The 16,161-nt window shown below is 46.4% G+C and overlaps 1 protein-coding gene across 2 annotated transcripts in view; it reads right to left on the bottom strand.

Annotated features, from left to right (window-relative positions):
• Positions 1-3,330: 3,330 nt before the first annotated feature.
• FNDC1 (fibronectin type III domain containing 1) overlaps positions 3,331-16,161 on the bottom strand; it is a 1,121,378-nt gene continuing 1,108,547 nt past the window's right edge. Inside the window, exons 20-21 of one of the 2 annotated variants that reach the window (XR_015296657.1) lie at positions 4,617-6,455; positions 3,331-4,511 (exon numbers count right to left, since the gene is read on the bottom strand). Coding sequence is in view for 1 of the 2 variants with exons in the window: in XM_086927416.1 (XP_086783542.1) it covers positions 6,340-6,455 (116 nt within the window). In the remaining variant the exon portion in view is untranslated. Of the gene's footprint in view, positions 6,456-16,161 lie in introns of both variants that reach the window. The other variant, XM_086927416.1, reaches the window with a different exon arrangement.

The raw sequence follows: 16,161 nt of genomic DNA on the forward strand, positions 1-16,161 counted from the left end.
CATCATGGCATTGCTGCCAAAAGGCATGACAATGTTGAATGCTGCTGCCCCCGCACCATTCACATCTCCGCCCCCTTGTGTGTCCATGTCTCACTGTGCGGCAGACCTAACCACTCCGGCACCTGATATGTCAGTGGCAAACAGTGCAGCCGACAATCTATCTCCGGCACCTGATTTGTCAGTGGCACACAGTGCCGCTAACAATCCACCTCCTGCACCTGATGTGTCAGTGGCACACAGTGAGGCCGACAATCCACCTCTGGCACCTGAAGTGTCAGTGGCACACAGTGCCGCAACACCCACAGGTGTGACAGGGCACACATCCGGGGACATGGATGGGCATGTGATTAGAAGGACTCAGTAGCATTCATTTCCGTCACCTGGGCTGTTCCTGGTCTGGTCCTGCACATGGCCTCATGACCTTTCACTGACCCCCGATTCACTCAGATGCACTCACCTTGGACAACGACATGGACCGCCACATCCTGCTTGATGACCAATGACACGGCGACCTGACTGCAGACTTCACCCCTCCTCTTCTGCAGTACTTGTTTCCACGGATGGACTCTGGCTGGCCCGCCATGGGCCCATATGGTGTAGTGTATTCGACAGTTCCCTGTACCGCTCCAGCTGCAGAACTGGACTGGATGTGCAATAAACATCCAGTGGCGCACTGCTGTGTCATGTCTTTCATCATTTATGTATGTGTGTGTGGATGAATGTAGGGTCAGTGATTTCCCTTGCGTCAATGATGCTCATCCTGTGGGATGCCAGTCAGAGTGTGCTACATAGCAATTTGTGTCAAGGGTCCCGTGGACACCACAACAGGGACACACGCATCAGCCACTTTCTTGTCCGGACATGGACTGTACCACGCCCAGTGCCCACGAGTCAATTTGTGCAAGCCCTGCTCTGTTCCGGGGTACGGAAGGCTAGACCACTCTGCTCATGCTCCGGGGGGGGGCCTCATTGCTACCCGTCGCAGGCGTACTCGCTGGTGGTGTGCAGGTCACTGGTCTAGTTGTCAGCATGTCACAGCCACTCCCTGAGGGCAGATTTGCAAGCACACCACACCCACCCGTCACAGGAGACACAGGCTATGTGACCCCGCAAATATAAGGGGCCGATGACGTCACATACCCCTCTGCTGGTGGTGACAGGATGACGGACCTGAGGCCTTGAGGCTGGCACAGGCCTTCCTCCACATGGCGCTGCCTGGGGTTGGACAGGGTTTGTTGCACACGCTGCATTGCAGCCTGCACGGGCCTACAACCCCGCCACATGGCGCTGACTGGGGTTCAACAGTGAATGTGGCACAAGCTGCTTGTGGCTGGCACAGGCACCCGCCACGGGACACTGACTGGGGTTGGACAAGGTTTGTGGCACACGCTGCATTGCGGCTGGCACAGGCACCCCGCCATGGGACAGTGACTTTGAGTGCAATAAGTCATTGGCACCTGGAGCTGCTGAGCGAGGGTGCATCCTGCAATGATTCCCCATCCCAGCGGTCCAGACTGCTCAGGATTTGGTTGCCTTGCTGGCCCACAGTGTATGCCGCGCCAGCGGGCTGCGCGGGTTTCCCGCCACATGGCCTCGCTTCCGGGATCACAGTGTTAGTGGCATCCATTGGGCTGAGCGGCTATGCAGGCTGCGATGTTTTCGGTGCCCTGGTTTGTCCTATGCTATGTTGTAATCAGGTCTCAACACCAGACGTGAGACCTGGTGGCCAGCGCAGTGTGGATGCATGGTGTGGAGGGTGCCATGTCTGCGGGCCTTGGGCTTGTGGCTAGCAGCGACACGTGGTGCGACCTGCAGTCTACACACCGGTGGCGAAGGTGAGCAGTGAGGCTCGGGTGTGCATGGGTTGGCATGCTCTGATGGGTGGCGGGAGGGGCTGGGATGCTTCTACCTGGGTGTGCATGGACGGGCGGGCGATGTTGTCTTGTGCAAGTATCAGTACTGTGCTAGTCATATCTCTGGACTCTGTTTCAGATGACGGCTCTGTCTCAGATGTGTGACCTGGTATACTGCCATACGTACCGGCAAGTGGTTGGAGACACACCGGTGGCAGCAGGTGAGCAGTGTGGCCTGGGTGCGCAGGGTCGGCTCTCTCTCTCTCTCTCGCCCCCTCTCCTCTTCTCTCTCTCTCTCCCCCTCTTCTCCTCTCTCTCTCTCTTGGTCCCCCTCTCTTCTTCTCTCTCTCTCCCCCTCTCCTCTTCTCTCACTCGCTCTCTCTCCCCCTCTCTTCTTCTCTCTCTCTCTCCCCCTTTCTTTTTCTCTCTCTCTCCCCTTTACTTCTTCTCTCTGTCTCTCTCCCCCTCTCTTCCTCTCTCTCACCCCCACTCTTCTTCTCGCTCTCTCTCTCTCTCCCTCTCTTCTTCTCTCTCTCTCCTTCTCTCTCTCTCTGCCCTTTGATGTGCGCAGGACACACCTTCTCATCATGTTTTTTGTCTTGCAGGCTGGACTGACGGGTTGTACCGAGGGGAGCCGCCATGTGTCTTTATTTCATTTCTGTGTTAATTTCAATAAAGTTTCATTGTTTGCTTCAAAAGTGAATGTGTGATGCTCATTTCTGTGACGACACATGCATGTCACCAGTTGTGAATGTGCGACATTAGGCGGATTATTTTGTACATGTTTCGGTGTAGCTGATGTGACATGTCTTTGGTCGGGAGGGTGCCAGGGAGGGGTAGTCCTGGGGGTGGTGTCGGTGGGTGTTATGGCCCTCTTGGGTGTCTGTGCTGCATGTTCAGTTGCTCCATGGCATCTGTTTGTCTTCAGGTGTGGCTATGGGCTGTTCTCCCTTTTGTGGTGCAGGCTGTGGTCCGACTTTACACCAGGTCAGAGCAGGTGTTAATTTCCTGTTGCTAACGTGCCTTATCGCATGTTTTGTGTTCTTATCGCTGGTCTGGCCGGTCGTTGTCGTGGCTTTTTGCACAGGAACGCCTACTCTGCGTCTCATTGGCGATAGTTGCGGGGGTCCTATGTGGCGATGTTTTTTGCGGCTGCTATCGTGGGAAAACTGGTGCTGTGGGCTGTTAGCACCAGATTGTGAATGGTGGGGTAAATGTATCACGACTTTGGCTGCGATAAAGTGCTGTTAATTCGGCAATAGCTCCTTGTGAATATTCTCCTATGTTTTTTGTGCAGTGTACCATCTTAACTGATGCCATGATGGGTATTTTGAGATGTGTGATAACATGAAAATGAAGCAGCAACTACCCTACACACGTTTTAGCACCCTTAATGCATGTGGATGTGTTTCTAGAACAGTGTAATGCGAAATGTCAATCTGCAAGTAGCTATGTAAACTAACAAGTAAAAGCAATGGACAATGTGGCATATTTATTTGGGAAACAGGTTGTATAAAGTCCATACTCTTTACACTGTAAAAACAAAATATCTGAAAACTTACATTTGTAAATATTTATCTCGTTATCGCTGTGAAAAACGTAAAAACTCTTTTTAGATTTTTTTTAATAGAAAACATATAGCATGTACATTTACAAGAAGTGCACAAAAGCAGTTTAGGGATGACAGCCCTTTGTGTTGTCTGTAGAAGGAGCTGCAAAAGGGCTGTGGTGCCTCAAAAATTTCCGAAATTCATCTCCTAGGTGCCCTGATATTGACCGAGGCCATTTGAGTGTTATTGGCTCTCTAGTGGAAACAGGAGTTAAGTACCCGTAAGGAATTTACAAGTTGTTTACTTAACCACTTTCATAGATCAAACCACAAAAAAATGCAGGCCATTATCACAAGAACATATTGGAGAAGTAATAAAGTACCCTACAGTACAATAAATTGAAACAAGCAACATTAGACTGGAACTGGGCACCATCCTAACTTAGTAAGTGGCTTAGATCAGCAGATGTGGCTCTTTAGGAGGCTTTACACAATGCTCTTATTTAGAACTTCTGTCACTTGGCCATTGTCTATCAAATTGGACATCTAAGTAGTGTGCTTCTCTTATAGTCTTAATATCTATAGTTAGAACTACTTTTTCCAGAAAGCATTCAGTTTTGAATGTATGATTGGCCTGATCCAGATCAAGTGGCATTGCTAAGACTTAGCGATGTGACTGTTTGTACTTGATTTGGAGCTGATAAACAAAAATGGAAGAGCTGCAAGGTGTCTACCCAGTGTTATATCCGAAAAAAAAGTGCAAGTCCTTAAAGAATATATGCTGAGGTTGCTAGACACCAGGGCCTCTATATACAAGCACTTTCCACCGGGTTTCATCATTGTTCTAATGAAAGTCCAATGTAAAGTGTTAATGTGCAATTTACTATCCAACGCAAATCTAACCCAAAGTAACACAAAGTTGACCAATGCTTTGCCTTGCATTACTTTGTATCATGGGGGCATTCCAAAGGTGGTGCATAGGTGGCACCATGGAGTCACTCATGGGGTTTGATACAAATCTTTATCAAGAAAGAATTGTAGACAGGAATTTTTGACAGAATCGTACACCTCCTTGTGGTATGCACCATTTTTCCCACTTTGCAAGTGTGCTGCATTGAACAGCACACATACAAAGCGGGAATAGCCGTAATGTACAGGTTTTGTACTGGAAGGGAATCCACTATGCACTAAGATGTGGAGCATAAAAGTGCCACATCCTAGATATGGAGTTGTTCTGCTCTTTCACTCTCATGCAATGGAGGGCAGCAACTTTACTTGTTGCCCTATGTTACATCAATTTGTGATACAGTAGCCCTGATTCCACCTCATGCCTCTTTTTTCCACCACAATACACTATCTCACTTCCATTGGTTCTTCATCATTCCTGCTTTCTCATTGTGTTCTAGTTTTTTATTACTTTTCTTTCTCCATCACCCTGTTCTGCTTGTCTATCTCTTGCTGTTGCTCAAAGTCTGATTATGAAAAGTCCTGATCCTCACAAATGAATGCTGTATCTCCCTACCTCCAACCACTGGAACAAATTAAGCACTGCCACACTAGCTGAATCTTCTTTAACATTGTTCTCCACTTCATTGGTAGAGACATTGATCACCTTCCTTGACCACCCCTGCTCTGTGACATGACCTTAGGGAAGTGATATGTAACCCTGGCCGCAGACAATGCTTCACATGAAACTGGCCTTCAGTCGTTAGCACGTTAGAAGAATTGCTTCTTTGCAGTGTAAACAAGGGCTACTCTGCAGTGTAAACAAAGGATACTTTCATGACACATAGGCTACATTTATGACACATTCACACACCTATGAGGGATGCAGAAGTTCCTTGCAAGTGGAAAATGTTAGAAATATTTGTTTTGTCAACAAAGTTGATTGCAGTGCACTGTAAGTTTTGTGATAGATGTCCCAGCGCACAGTTTCTCATCATATAATAATTACAAGAAACAGAAAATGAAAGAGGCAGAAGAAACAGACTCAGTTGCTTACTCCTATAAATCATAGCTACACTTTGGAAAAGCTCTAAAAAAAGTGGCTTTTTATGGATTCTCAACCATAGTGCACCGAAATATTTGTATTCTTATCCGTATCAAGTCTTTTATTTTGCAAAAGCTTGGCAGTTATACCTTGGCTGAATATTATAACGATTTTAGCACCATTATAGTCTCCCTTGAACACAAAATATGTGAAGAAGTTGTCTGTTGTGTCTTAAGTTCAAAAACTGTGCAAAGCGTGTGCATGCTCCATGGAAGACCAGAGAAGTTCCTTATTTGTAACTGCACCCTTTACAAAAAGACATGGATAGCTACAGTAAATCTCAGCATTGGTCAGTGGCAGTCTTCTTGACATGCTCAACAGTGAGAAGACACTCGATCAGATGTCAATGATGGTCAAGTTATGTCTTTTTTGTACTTTCTATGTTCATTCTTTCCACTTCGCGGCACAGTACACTGATGAGGCACTTTGTTTCACAAATGATCTCAGTGTTCCAAGACCAGATACATAATTTGTGCACACAATTCAAGAAGGCAAGTATGGTGGGCTTAGCTAACCCCACCACACAGTGTGACACATGGTGGGTCTTGTGCATAGTTGTTTTTTTAATCTTGAGTTCTTCCCACGCAATGCCTTTGTCCTTATGGTTGTTTATTTTTATTTTTGTAAAGAGAAGTTAGGTAGGACAACTGGAAGAGTTTCCTCGCTCCACAGCAACACAATCCTGCTGCACTGCTGTTTGATGATCAATACAGTGTTATTTCTAAGGCTTTCCCTTGAGTCTCAGGAGCATGAAGGCATATTGTTTTTCTGTCTACTTCTTTTCTATTAACAAAGTGCTGACAGTCCTCCAGTGCGCGTCATTCAGAAAGGCAAGTCCAGGGGTGGTTTTGAATCTGCAGAAGATGTGCACTCCAATTTCAACGTGGCTACCACTTTCCTGGAATAGGCACACCACATTCATACCAGCCTACACAGTAGTACGGAGTTCCGTAGCCAATGCGGCCAAACGTCACTGGCTCTTGGCGATACTGGCGATGGTAACCTGAGAAGATGAGAGTACAATACATTAGAAAATGTGATAAGGGCAGACATTGTATAGACTGGTGAACAAAAGCCTTTTGGAGTGAAAAATATTTAGGTATCTGACTGAAAACAACTAATGCACTTTAAACTGAAATACTAAATACATTTGAGAAACCAAGCATCCCACATATCAATTAATTAAATGATTTAAAAATCGAGTAAATGTTTATTCTCAGCGGCTTAAATACTATGGAGCAGATTTACAAGCCCCTTGTGACACTTTGCACCAGCGTTGCTTCACTTTTGTGATGCAGCAGCGGCGGAAACAATGCAGCCAATTTATCCTGCGTCAGGTATAATGTGTGCAGGGTGGGCAATCCCATGCAGGAAGACCTTGTAAAAGTGATGCGGTGAAAGCTCCAAGATTTCACTGCGCCACTTCTAGGACGCCACTGCATCAAAACCTCATGCCTGCTTGAAGCAGGTGTAAGGAGTGATGCAGTACAATAAGTATAGGCCTCAACATGCATTGCTGGAGTTGGGTCGTGCTTGCGACATGACTCCAGCAATGCATGACTTTTGGGCCAACAGATGCGTCAGAATCTCTGATGCATCTGTCAATCCTTGCCCCATGGTATGCCGTATTGTAAGTACGGTGCATCCATATTGTAAATACGGCGCATCCATGGTGGCACAAGGGTATCGCAGGCTGGCGCAGGGAAACTAATACATCTCTACTGATGCATCAGTTTCTTGTAAATCTGTCCCTATATATTTTAGGGATGTCAAGTAAACAGAATTCAAATCAATAGTGCGATATAAAGATGGGAGTGGAGAAAAAAGGAGACTAGTGTTATGTGCAGAAACGTGAACATGAATTGTTTGAAATAGGAAAGACATACATTTAACCCGTTGAGTGCTTGTGACGAGCTGAGCTTGTCATGAGGCCAGTGGAGCTGCACTCATGACGAGCTGAGCTCGTCACAGCCGTTGGAACGTTCGCACGCAGGGATAATATCCCCGCTGTGCTGAACGTTCCAAAACGGGTGTGGCTGAGACGAGCTCAGCTCGTCATGAGTGCAGCTCACTGTGCCTCATGACGAGCTGAGCTTGTCACAAGCATAGCGGCACCACGCGAGGCCCCCATTCCCCCCGCACCGCGGGGGAAAACACCCCGCAGTGAAGGGGTTAAGTAAAATATCATTATCCTCTCCAACTGTTGAGGCATCCCAATTGTGTGACATATACAGCTGATCCTAAGGGGACAGAACACATTGCAAACTGTGATAAGCATCAGATATGGTCCCTTAGATGAAAGGTGTGTTGTTCTAGATTACTAATTAGATTAGTGGACTGATATGTTGCTAGACCTAAAGCAGTTTCAATGAAAAATTCTGGGCTTAACATCTGACAGTTATGGAACAAAGTAACATGTTTTACGCCAAACAAGTGTGTACATCTACCATCCAGGCGAACACACTAACAATATGACACCACAACTTGTACAACATTCCATGAAATATTGTACATTACAACACTTTAGCCTGAAACATCAAAAACACTGTTCCATATTACATGTCTGTTCTCTACACCTAAGCAGCATTGAAACCACAAAGTGCACGTGACAATGCAACAGTAAAAACAAAAATAGAACTTGGGTCTAGACTCCAGCACAGGGAACATTGGAGCCCCTTGTCGGAAGAACATAAAACCAAAGTACAAGGTACTAATAAATGCAGAATCTTTATTAATTACTTCATAGGTTTCCACCTATAGGTTATGGACATATAGGTGAAAACATTTTGAGTAATTAATCAAGGTTCTACATGAATACATCATACTGTTCTAATTGTATAAAGCACCAACAGAAAGAATATACTATAGAATACACCTCATGAAAGTAAAATAAAATACAGTATACCACTTTCTTTTGATTCCTCATTGCTCCCTTTCATATATCAGTATAACCAAAAGCTTTTTAAATGCCCACAGAAGATCCAATACTTCTATTGAGGCATTCTCTTATATAGACATATTTTTAGGAGTAACTGGAATACATTACCTCATAAGGCCATAGCCTGTCTTCACTGAAATCTTCTTGTGTGTAGTCTTGAATGTTAAAATTATGTAAACGCCTCATGGTCCTGCTTGACCTTTCCACTCCTTTGACACTGTCTACCATCCAGTTAGTTCTGAAACATTAAATGTCTACTATCCAACTCTGATATGTACCCAGGAAACACACAAAGTTCAGAACTCAGTCACCATCCGGCAAACCCTATTTCACTAACCACCACCAGCTCGTTTTCATAGGAACCACAAGATCAGCACTCTTGTCCTCTTTGTTGGGCCCCTCAGGGCTCTGTACTCTCTCGCATCATTTTCCAACTCGACATGGAACCACTTGGGTTTGTTCTTGCTGACAGCAACATCAACATTCACCAATTTTTTTAAGACAGCTGTACCTCAAAATCATCTCAATCAATCACTTACTGGGATGCAATCTCAACCTCACCCAGGCCTGTATATCAGCTATCCATTTAACTACCTGAATGTCAAGCTATCAAAGACCGAATTCCTCCTGTTCACTAACAATACAAAATAGTGTCAGATTCTAGCCTTCCTATCCAACTTAAAGCTAGATGGCTTCACCCCAGGTTACCCAATGCTATGTCACTCTCGTTCCCCATGGACACTGACCTCTTATTTAAATAACACATCAGCAGGAACACCAAAACCGGATCGTACCAACTCTTTCTCCTGAAAAAAGCAAACATTCCTTTCCAAAGTACTGTTTCTCTCTCATCTGGATGGTGGTGCTCAATCAGCTCACATACACTGAACTATCACCCCTGAAAGACACACCACAGTTCAGACCTGTGTTGTGTTCAAAACATGTAGCATCACTAATAAGGCCCTCAGGGGTAAGACTGTGTTCTACTTCTCCAACAAACTAACCATCTTAAGAGGACAGCACCTGACTTGGGGGGAGGGGGGATGGGGGGGAAGGTGGCGGAGCTTGTTTGGCTCCAAGAAGGCCGCAAATTACTAGAGCTCCGCAAGCCCGGCAAAAGTCCAGCACAATCCTGCTTCCCAATTGGGAATAAATCACCCTATGATAGCTAAGCGGACTCTCCTGTCTTCCCTGCAGTGCCTGACGAGTTGTTTACTGTCTGCTTTACTTGATAGAGGCCGTTGTTTGAGGCGGCGGGCATGTGTGGAGCCCTCCAGATGAGATAGGGAGGACCGTGAGCATTGGACAGGGTGGGGTCCCCTGTGCCTGCCTGGGGCATCCGAGGCCTTGCCTTCACCCACTCAGAAACTGGCGCTGCTGAGCCCCTACGGTGGTGAGTAAACTGGGGGCAGGTCGGGGGGCAGGATGGCTGTCGCGGTGGGAGAGCTCACCGCTACAGATATTGGACGTGAGTGGAGAGGCTGGGAGAGAGCGGCAAGTGCCCCGGGCATTAGGGGGCCGCTCACGCTTTGTCCACGAGATTCTGGACCCTTATATGTTGGTTAATCGGGCCTCGGGCATTTAAATCCCTGCTCAACACCAATTTGAGGAGACAAAGCCCATAACTTTGTGCCTTGTGGGCCCCAGAGAAAAACAAAGAGGAGAATAGCAATTTCTCTAGTCATTACCAGGCCACACAAAACATAGGGTGGTGGAGATCCCGGAATACAGCCTGCTCTGACGGGAGGGGGAGCTGAAGGGGCATTGAAACCGCACGGGGGCCGGTGGTGGGCCGCTGGTTCCCTCACTGTGAATAGCAGCTTAGGAGTCACAAAACATAGACCATCACCTATCAGCTGGTGAGTGTCCACAGCGGAACCCTTTAAGAACAGTCAGCCTGGGTGTGGGGTCTCTACCTGGTCCCCCCAGCTGCGAGTGGTCCCCCTTTGGACTGAAACTGCAAGCAGCAGAACTACAACGGGGGATTAAAATTTTATCCGGCTGATCTGCCCCATACCCAATCTTGCCACCCAACTGCTCCGTACTGAACGTAGACACCAGCATGAAGAAGTGACAATGGGCAGAACTGAAAAATCACAGTCCAAGCTGCAATTTGAACCAAGGAAAACAACCAGACAGCAAGACATTGAAAAAAAGCCATCAGAATCCGGATTAGAGGCTGGAGACTCGCCAGGGGACACTGACTTTGAGAAAATCCTAGCTGCTATGCAACACACCTTGAATAAAATAGACAGGAAAATTGATGCACTATCATACCACATTAACAGAATGTCCAAGCGACTCGGCAAGGATATGGAGCGTCAGGATGCTGTCAAGCAAAGAGTGTCTGAGGACGAGGATGCACTCAGTGCGGGCTCACAGTCACAAACAACAATGGAGAAGCTTCTTCGGAGTGTCCAAGCCAAGGCGGCAGACTTGAAGGTGCGCTCAAGGCGCAATAACATCCTCATAGTTGGAATACCAGAGTCCACAAATATCATAAACATGGAGCATTATGTAGAGCAATTATTGGCCACACTAATGAGCAGGGAGAACTTCTCAAACATGTTTGTGGTAGAGTGCGCAAATAGATCACTGGCCCGAGTACAGCCCCTCGGCGTGTCGCCACGTCCCATCATTGTGAAGGTTCTTCATTACAGGGACCGGGACAAGGCCATCCGTAAAGCCAGGGAACTACAGGAACTGCGACATGAAGATATGAATATCTCCATTTACCCTGACTTTACACAGCAAGTGCAGCAGGTCCTGCATCTGTTTGCTCCAGCGAAGAGGAGGCTGCAGGAGTTGTGCTTAGAATATAATATGATGTACCCTGCAAAGCTCGGAGTAATGGTAGAGGGGACACCGTATGTCTTTTCTGACCCTAAGCAGGCACTGCACTTTATAAAAAAGCTTGATGGCGCTACACATAAGAAGGGCTCTTCTAACCCACAATTCAAAAAGGAGGGAGGCCTGTCAGAGCATGAAGATTAGCACAGCGGCTGGTTCTATCAAAGGGCACAGGAAAGAACAGAACTCAATAGGGACTTGGTGCCGGAAATCCAATCACAAATGGCATGCATAGCTGGCTCGATTATGGCCACACAATGAACTCTTGAAAAAGGTCATATACCTATCTAAACAGGGTGACTATACAGGGTGGTAAACTGAACCCCGGCCTTATATGTTACTTTAAAATAAAAAAGTGCTGTAGCTGAGTTATCAGCGAAAGGGGGACCTCGGGTGGTTCTCCTCCGCTTAAGCTGGTGCCCGCCCTATCTTAATCAAGAAATAGCTTGGCACAAAATAGGCTACTGGTGGGAGTGCTGTAATCCTAATGAAAGGTGGGAAGCATTTTCTTATATACACTAAAAGGTATGTCCGGGCTGAGGAGTTTTCAGGTGCCGGCAACATCTGCCCTTAAGTGTGATCCCCACTGGGTCAGTAATGTTCTCGTTGCTGAATGTGTTAATTGATGGTTTGCTCTGGGAGGGGTGTGTGGATGAATAGTCAATTATGCAAAGTTTGGGGCTGCATAGCATAGGAGGAGGGAAGGTGGGTGTTGGGTATTAAAGCTATTCATGTTGTGGCACAACAGGCAACTACTTGGTGGCACATCCTGAAGCACACCTGGACACATAGCAAGAATCAACTTAGAGATGGCAAAAATAGAGGTAAAACATAAGACGAGTAATAGAGTATGATTGCTGACCTGGAACGGTAGAGGACTAAAGGAGCATAGGAAAACTCGAAAAGTTATAGCATACCTTAAACGACATACGGTCGATATTGCTGTGCTCGAAGAGACCCATGTGGCCCCTAGTAGCAAAATGCTTTCATATAGATACCTATAAGGTATTGTTCACTCGGTAGGCTTTACATCACATGCCAGGGTAGTTCATATATGACTTAATCCGAAATCTGGTGTTATGCTGCAATATTTACAACGAGATCCTAACAGTAGGTACATTATTGCTAAATGCCACAAAGTAGGACAGACAGTCACATTAGTCAATGTATATGGCCCTAATTATGATGATCCGAAATGTTACCAAACATTGGGCTCAATATTAGGGCGAAAAGAAGGTTCTCCTATAATATGGTGGTGGGGGTGATTTTGATTGCATATTAAACCCAGTCATAGACAGATCAAAAGGTCCCCCTCACCGCCAAGCAGCGGCAGCGAACTGGAGATACTAAACTCCTAGAAGATATTAAAAAGGTTCTAGAGGAATACCACGACACTGCAGATGGTGAGGTGAAACACCTGGGTAAATACTCACCAGCCAGAGTCTACGGGGAGGGAGAACACCCAGGTGCTATGCTAGCATGACTCATATGACCTAAAAGAGAGGCAGTGGTGATTTTAGAAGTTACAGATGAGGCAGGACACAAGCTTACCTCTCCCAGGGCTGTGGCCAGCAGGTTTCATAGATATTATTCTGAATTATATACCAGTAAGATGACTGCTGATGACTAGGCAATAAGACACTATCTAGAGCACATACAGATGACACAGCTCACCAATGCCCATAGGGAACACCTTATGGGCACCTCCTCATACAGTGCCCCTGGGACGGACGGCCTCACAATCACGTTCTATAAGGTCTTTCAGGAATAACTCATGCCATACTTAATGACCCTGTATGAGGAGATGGTTCAGAATGGGGAGATGCTCCCCACTATGAGGGAGGCACTGATCATTACACTCTTGAAGCCTGGTAAGCCCCCAGAGACTTGCTCCTCATACAGATCACTGTCAGTTTTAAATGTAGACATTAACATTTTTGCCATAATTCTGGAAAACCACCTGTCACCCATAATCCCTCTAGTAGTAAAACCAGAACAGGCTGGCTTTGTCCGTATTTGAAATATTACTTATAATCTTCGCACTATTTTCAGAATCATCCAAAGATATACTTAGCAGTCAAAGCTGCAGCAGTGTTCCTGGATGCCGAAAAGGCATTTAACTCAGTGGAGTGGGCATTTATTTATTTATTTATTTATTTTGACATTTGTAGAGCGCAGCAAATACCCGTAGGCGTCTCGGCGCTAAAAAGTCATCTGTCTCCTATGTGTAGTCACCGCCTCACTAATTAAAGAGCCATGTCTTTAAGAGTTTTCGGAATTGGTGGAGTGACGGGCTAGTCCTGATGTACTGAGGAAGGGTATTCCAGAGTTTGGGTGCGGCCACTGAAAAGCGGCGGTCACCCCAGGACACTGTTTTTGTTCGAGGAATTACTAATTGGTGTAAGGTGGAAGAGCGTAACTGTCTGCAGGGTATGTAGGGTGTTAATTGGTTTTTGAGAGCATGCGGTCCTTGGTTGTTAAGTGTTTTGTAAACTATACACAAGGACTTGAACTTTATTCTATTGTGGATCGGTAGCCAGTGGTACTGCCTGATCGTATCTGAGATGGGACTGAACTTGGCAATTCCTGAAATCAGTCGTGCAGCCGCGTTCTGAATGGACTGTAACTTTTGTGTAACCCTGGCCTGGGCATTAAGAAATAGCCCGTTACAATAATCTAATGATGACAAGACTAATGCACTGACCAGTGTTTTAATTGCTGCCTCAGGTAGAAAGGGGCGAATCTTCCTGATCATTTTCAGTTTATAATGGGCGGTAGTGGCAACTTTGTTTGCATGTTCCAGAAAGGTGAGCCCATCATCGAAGATGACTCCCAGATTCCTGACTTTAGCTGTTGGAATGGGGGGTGAGCCAAAAGCTGCTGGCCACCAGCGTGATGACCAAGCTGGGAGGAGTGGTCCAAAGATGACTACCTCAGTTTTTTCTGAGTTAAGCTTAAGGCAATTTGTGGTCATCCACTCTCCTATTTCCAGTAGTCCGTCTTTGAAGTTTTGTGCCACTTGACCTCCGTCACCCTTGATGGCCAGGACCAGCTGTGTATCGTCTGCGTAAGACGTTAGGCTCATCCCATATGCCCTGATGACATTGGCAAGGTCCGACACATATATGTTAAATAGTGTCGGACTAAGGGATGAGCCTTGGGGGACCCCGCATGGCAGCGAGAGTTGCGCAGACTGGAAAGGTCCAAGGGTGACTGCTTGAGATCTCTCTGCTAGAAAGGAGGCAAGCAGGTCTCTGGCATGATGGCTGATGCCCAACTTTCCGACACGGTCGACCAGGATGTTATGGTCGACCGTGTCGAAGGCTGCGGATAGATCCAGTAGTACTAGAATAGCGGTACCTCCTTGGTCCCGGATGGATCTAACATCGTCAGCTGCCTTGATGAGGGCAGTCTCGGTCCGGTGGTACCTCCCAAAGCCGAATTGGGAGTCATCGAGCAGTCGGTGTCTTTCTAAAAAGTCAGATAGTTGGGAATTCATAGCCTTTTCGACCACTTTGGCTAAGAATGGGAGGCTAGCAATAGGCCTGTAATTTTTAAGTTCGTTTTTATCTAAGCAGGGTTTTTTTAATAAAGGTTTCAATAAGGTGTTTTTTAGAGATTTCGGGTAACTAGCTGAGGACAGGATAGTGTTACAAACTTGTGTCAGCACAGGTATGATGGACTCCATTACCGGTGGTAGAACTGATAGAGGACAAGGGTCCAAGGCGGAGCCACTTTTAATAGAGGAAACAATAGTCCTTATATGCTCATCTGTAAGTGGCATAAAGCTTGAAAAATCATTGGCCGAATGTGCACAAGGGGGATCCCTATTAGAGGTCACGGGTTTAGAGGCGAAGGCCTGATAAATATCATCCACCTTGGTGAAGAAAAAGTCTGCCAGAGCGTCACAAAGAGCTTGAGACGGAGAGGGAGTGAGGTCAGGAACATTGCCTGCCAATGTTTTCGTAACTTCAAACAGTTGCTTACTAGAGTTTTTTGCTTGAGCAATTTTATTTGTGTAAAATGTTTTTTTTGCTTTTATGATCATGGATTTATAAAGGGCCAGTGAGTCTTTGTAGATTTTCTTGCTGTCCATGTCGTAGGTTAGTCTCCAACGCCTTTCCAGATTCCTGCTGATCTGTTTTTGCAATCTTAGCTCGTCAGAATACCATGGAGCGGTTGGTTTGGATCTATTTCTGGACAATGATTTAGTGGGGACTGAGCGCTCCGTTGCGTGGGCGAGCCAGGTCTGGAATTGTAATGTAGCCGTATTAGGGTCAGTGGACACCGTGGGACAGGTCTTAACCAGCTGCGTTTTTAACTCTGTGTGATTTATGTGCTTCCAGTCTTTAAAAGCGTTTTGACTCCTTATCCGAGGTATTTTAGGTTGTTGAGTCTCGGTGGGGATGTTGATTTTGCCAAAAATCGCGTAGTGGTCAGTCCATGGCATAGGTAGGGTGTCCATTATTTGAAGGCCCTCAACATTTGAAAATATAGCGTCGAGCGTATGGCCAGCTAAATGTGTGGGAGAGGCGACTAATTGTTTTAACCCTAATATTTCCATGTCTGTTACAAGGGAGGATGTATCAGTTTGGTCGGCTTGATCTAGGTGAAATGAGTCCTAAATAGGGTGGGGGAGGTGTTCCTACGATTGGTCATGATGTTTTACACAGCGCCGAGGGCAAGAGTGCGGATGGGCAGCACTGTCACCAGCCCCATAGGTATGTTATGAGGCACCCGCCAGGGGTGTCCTCTATCCCTTTTGCTATACACACTAGTTGCGGAACCACTCCTGAGTGCATTAAGGGAATACCACGGGCACAAGGCAGTGTGATTTCCAGGATACCAATAATAGTGTTGATATATGTGGATGACACCTTGATATATGTCCGTGAGCCGGAAAGGAATCTCAGACCTGTTC

This window comes from Lissotriton vulgaris, chromosome 6, assembly GCF_964263255.1.
Source record: "Lissotriton vulgaris chromosome 6, aLisVul1.2, whole genome shotgun sequence".
Lineage (NCBI taxonomy): Eukaryota > Metazoa > Chordata > Amphibia > Caudata > Salamandridae > Lissotriton > Lissotriton vulgaris.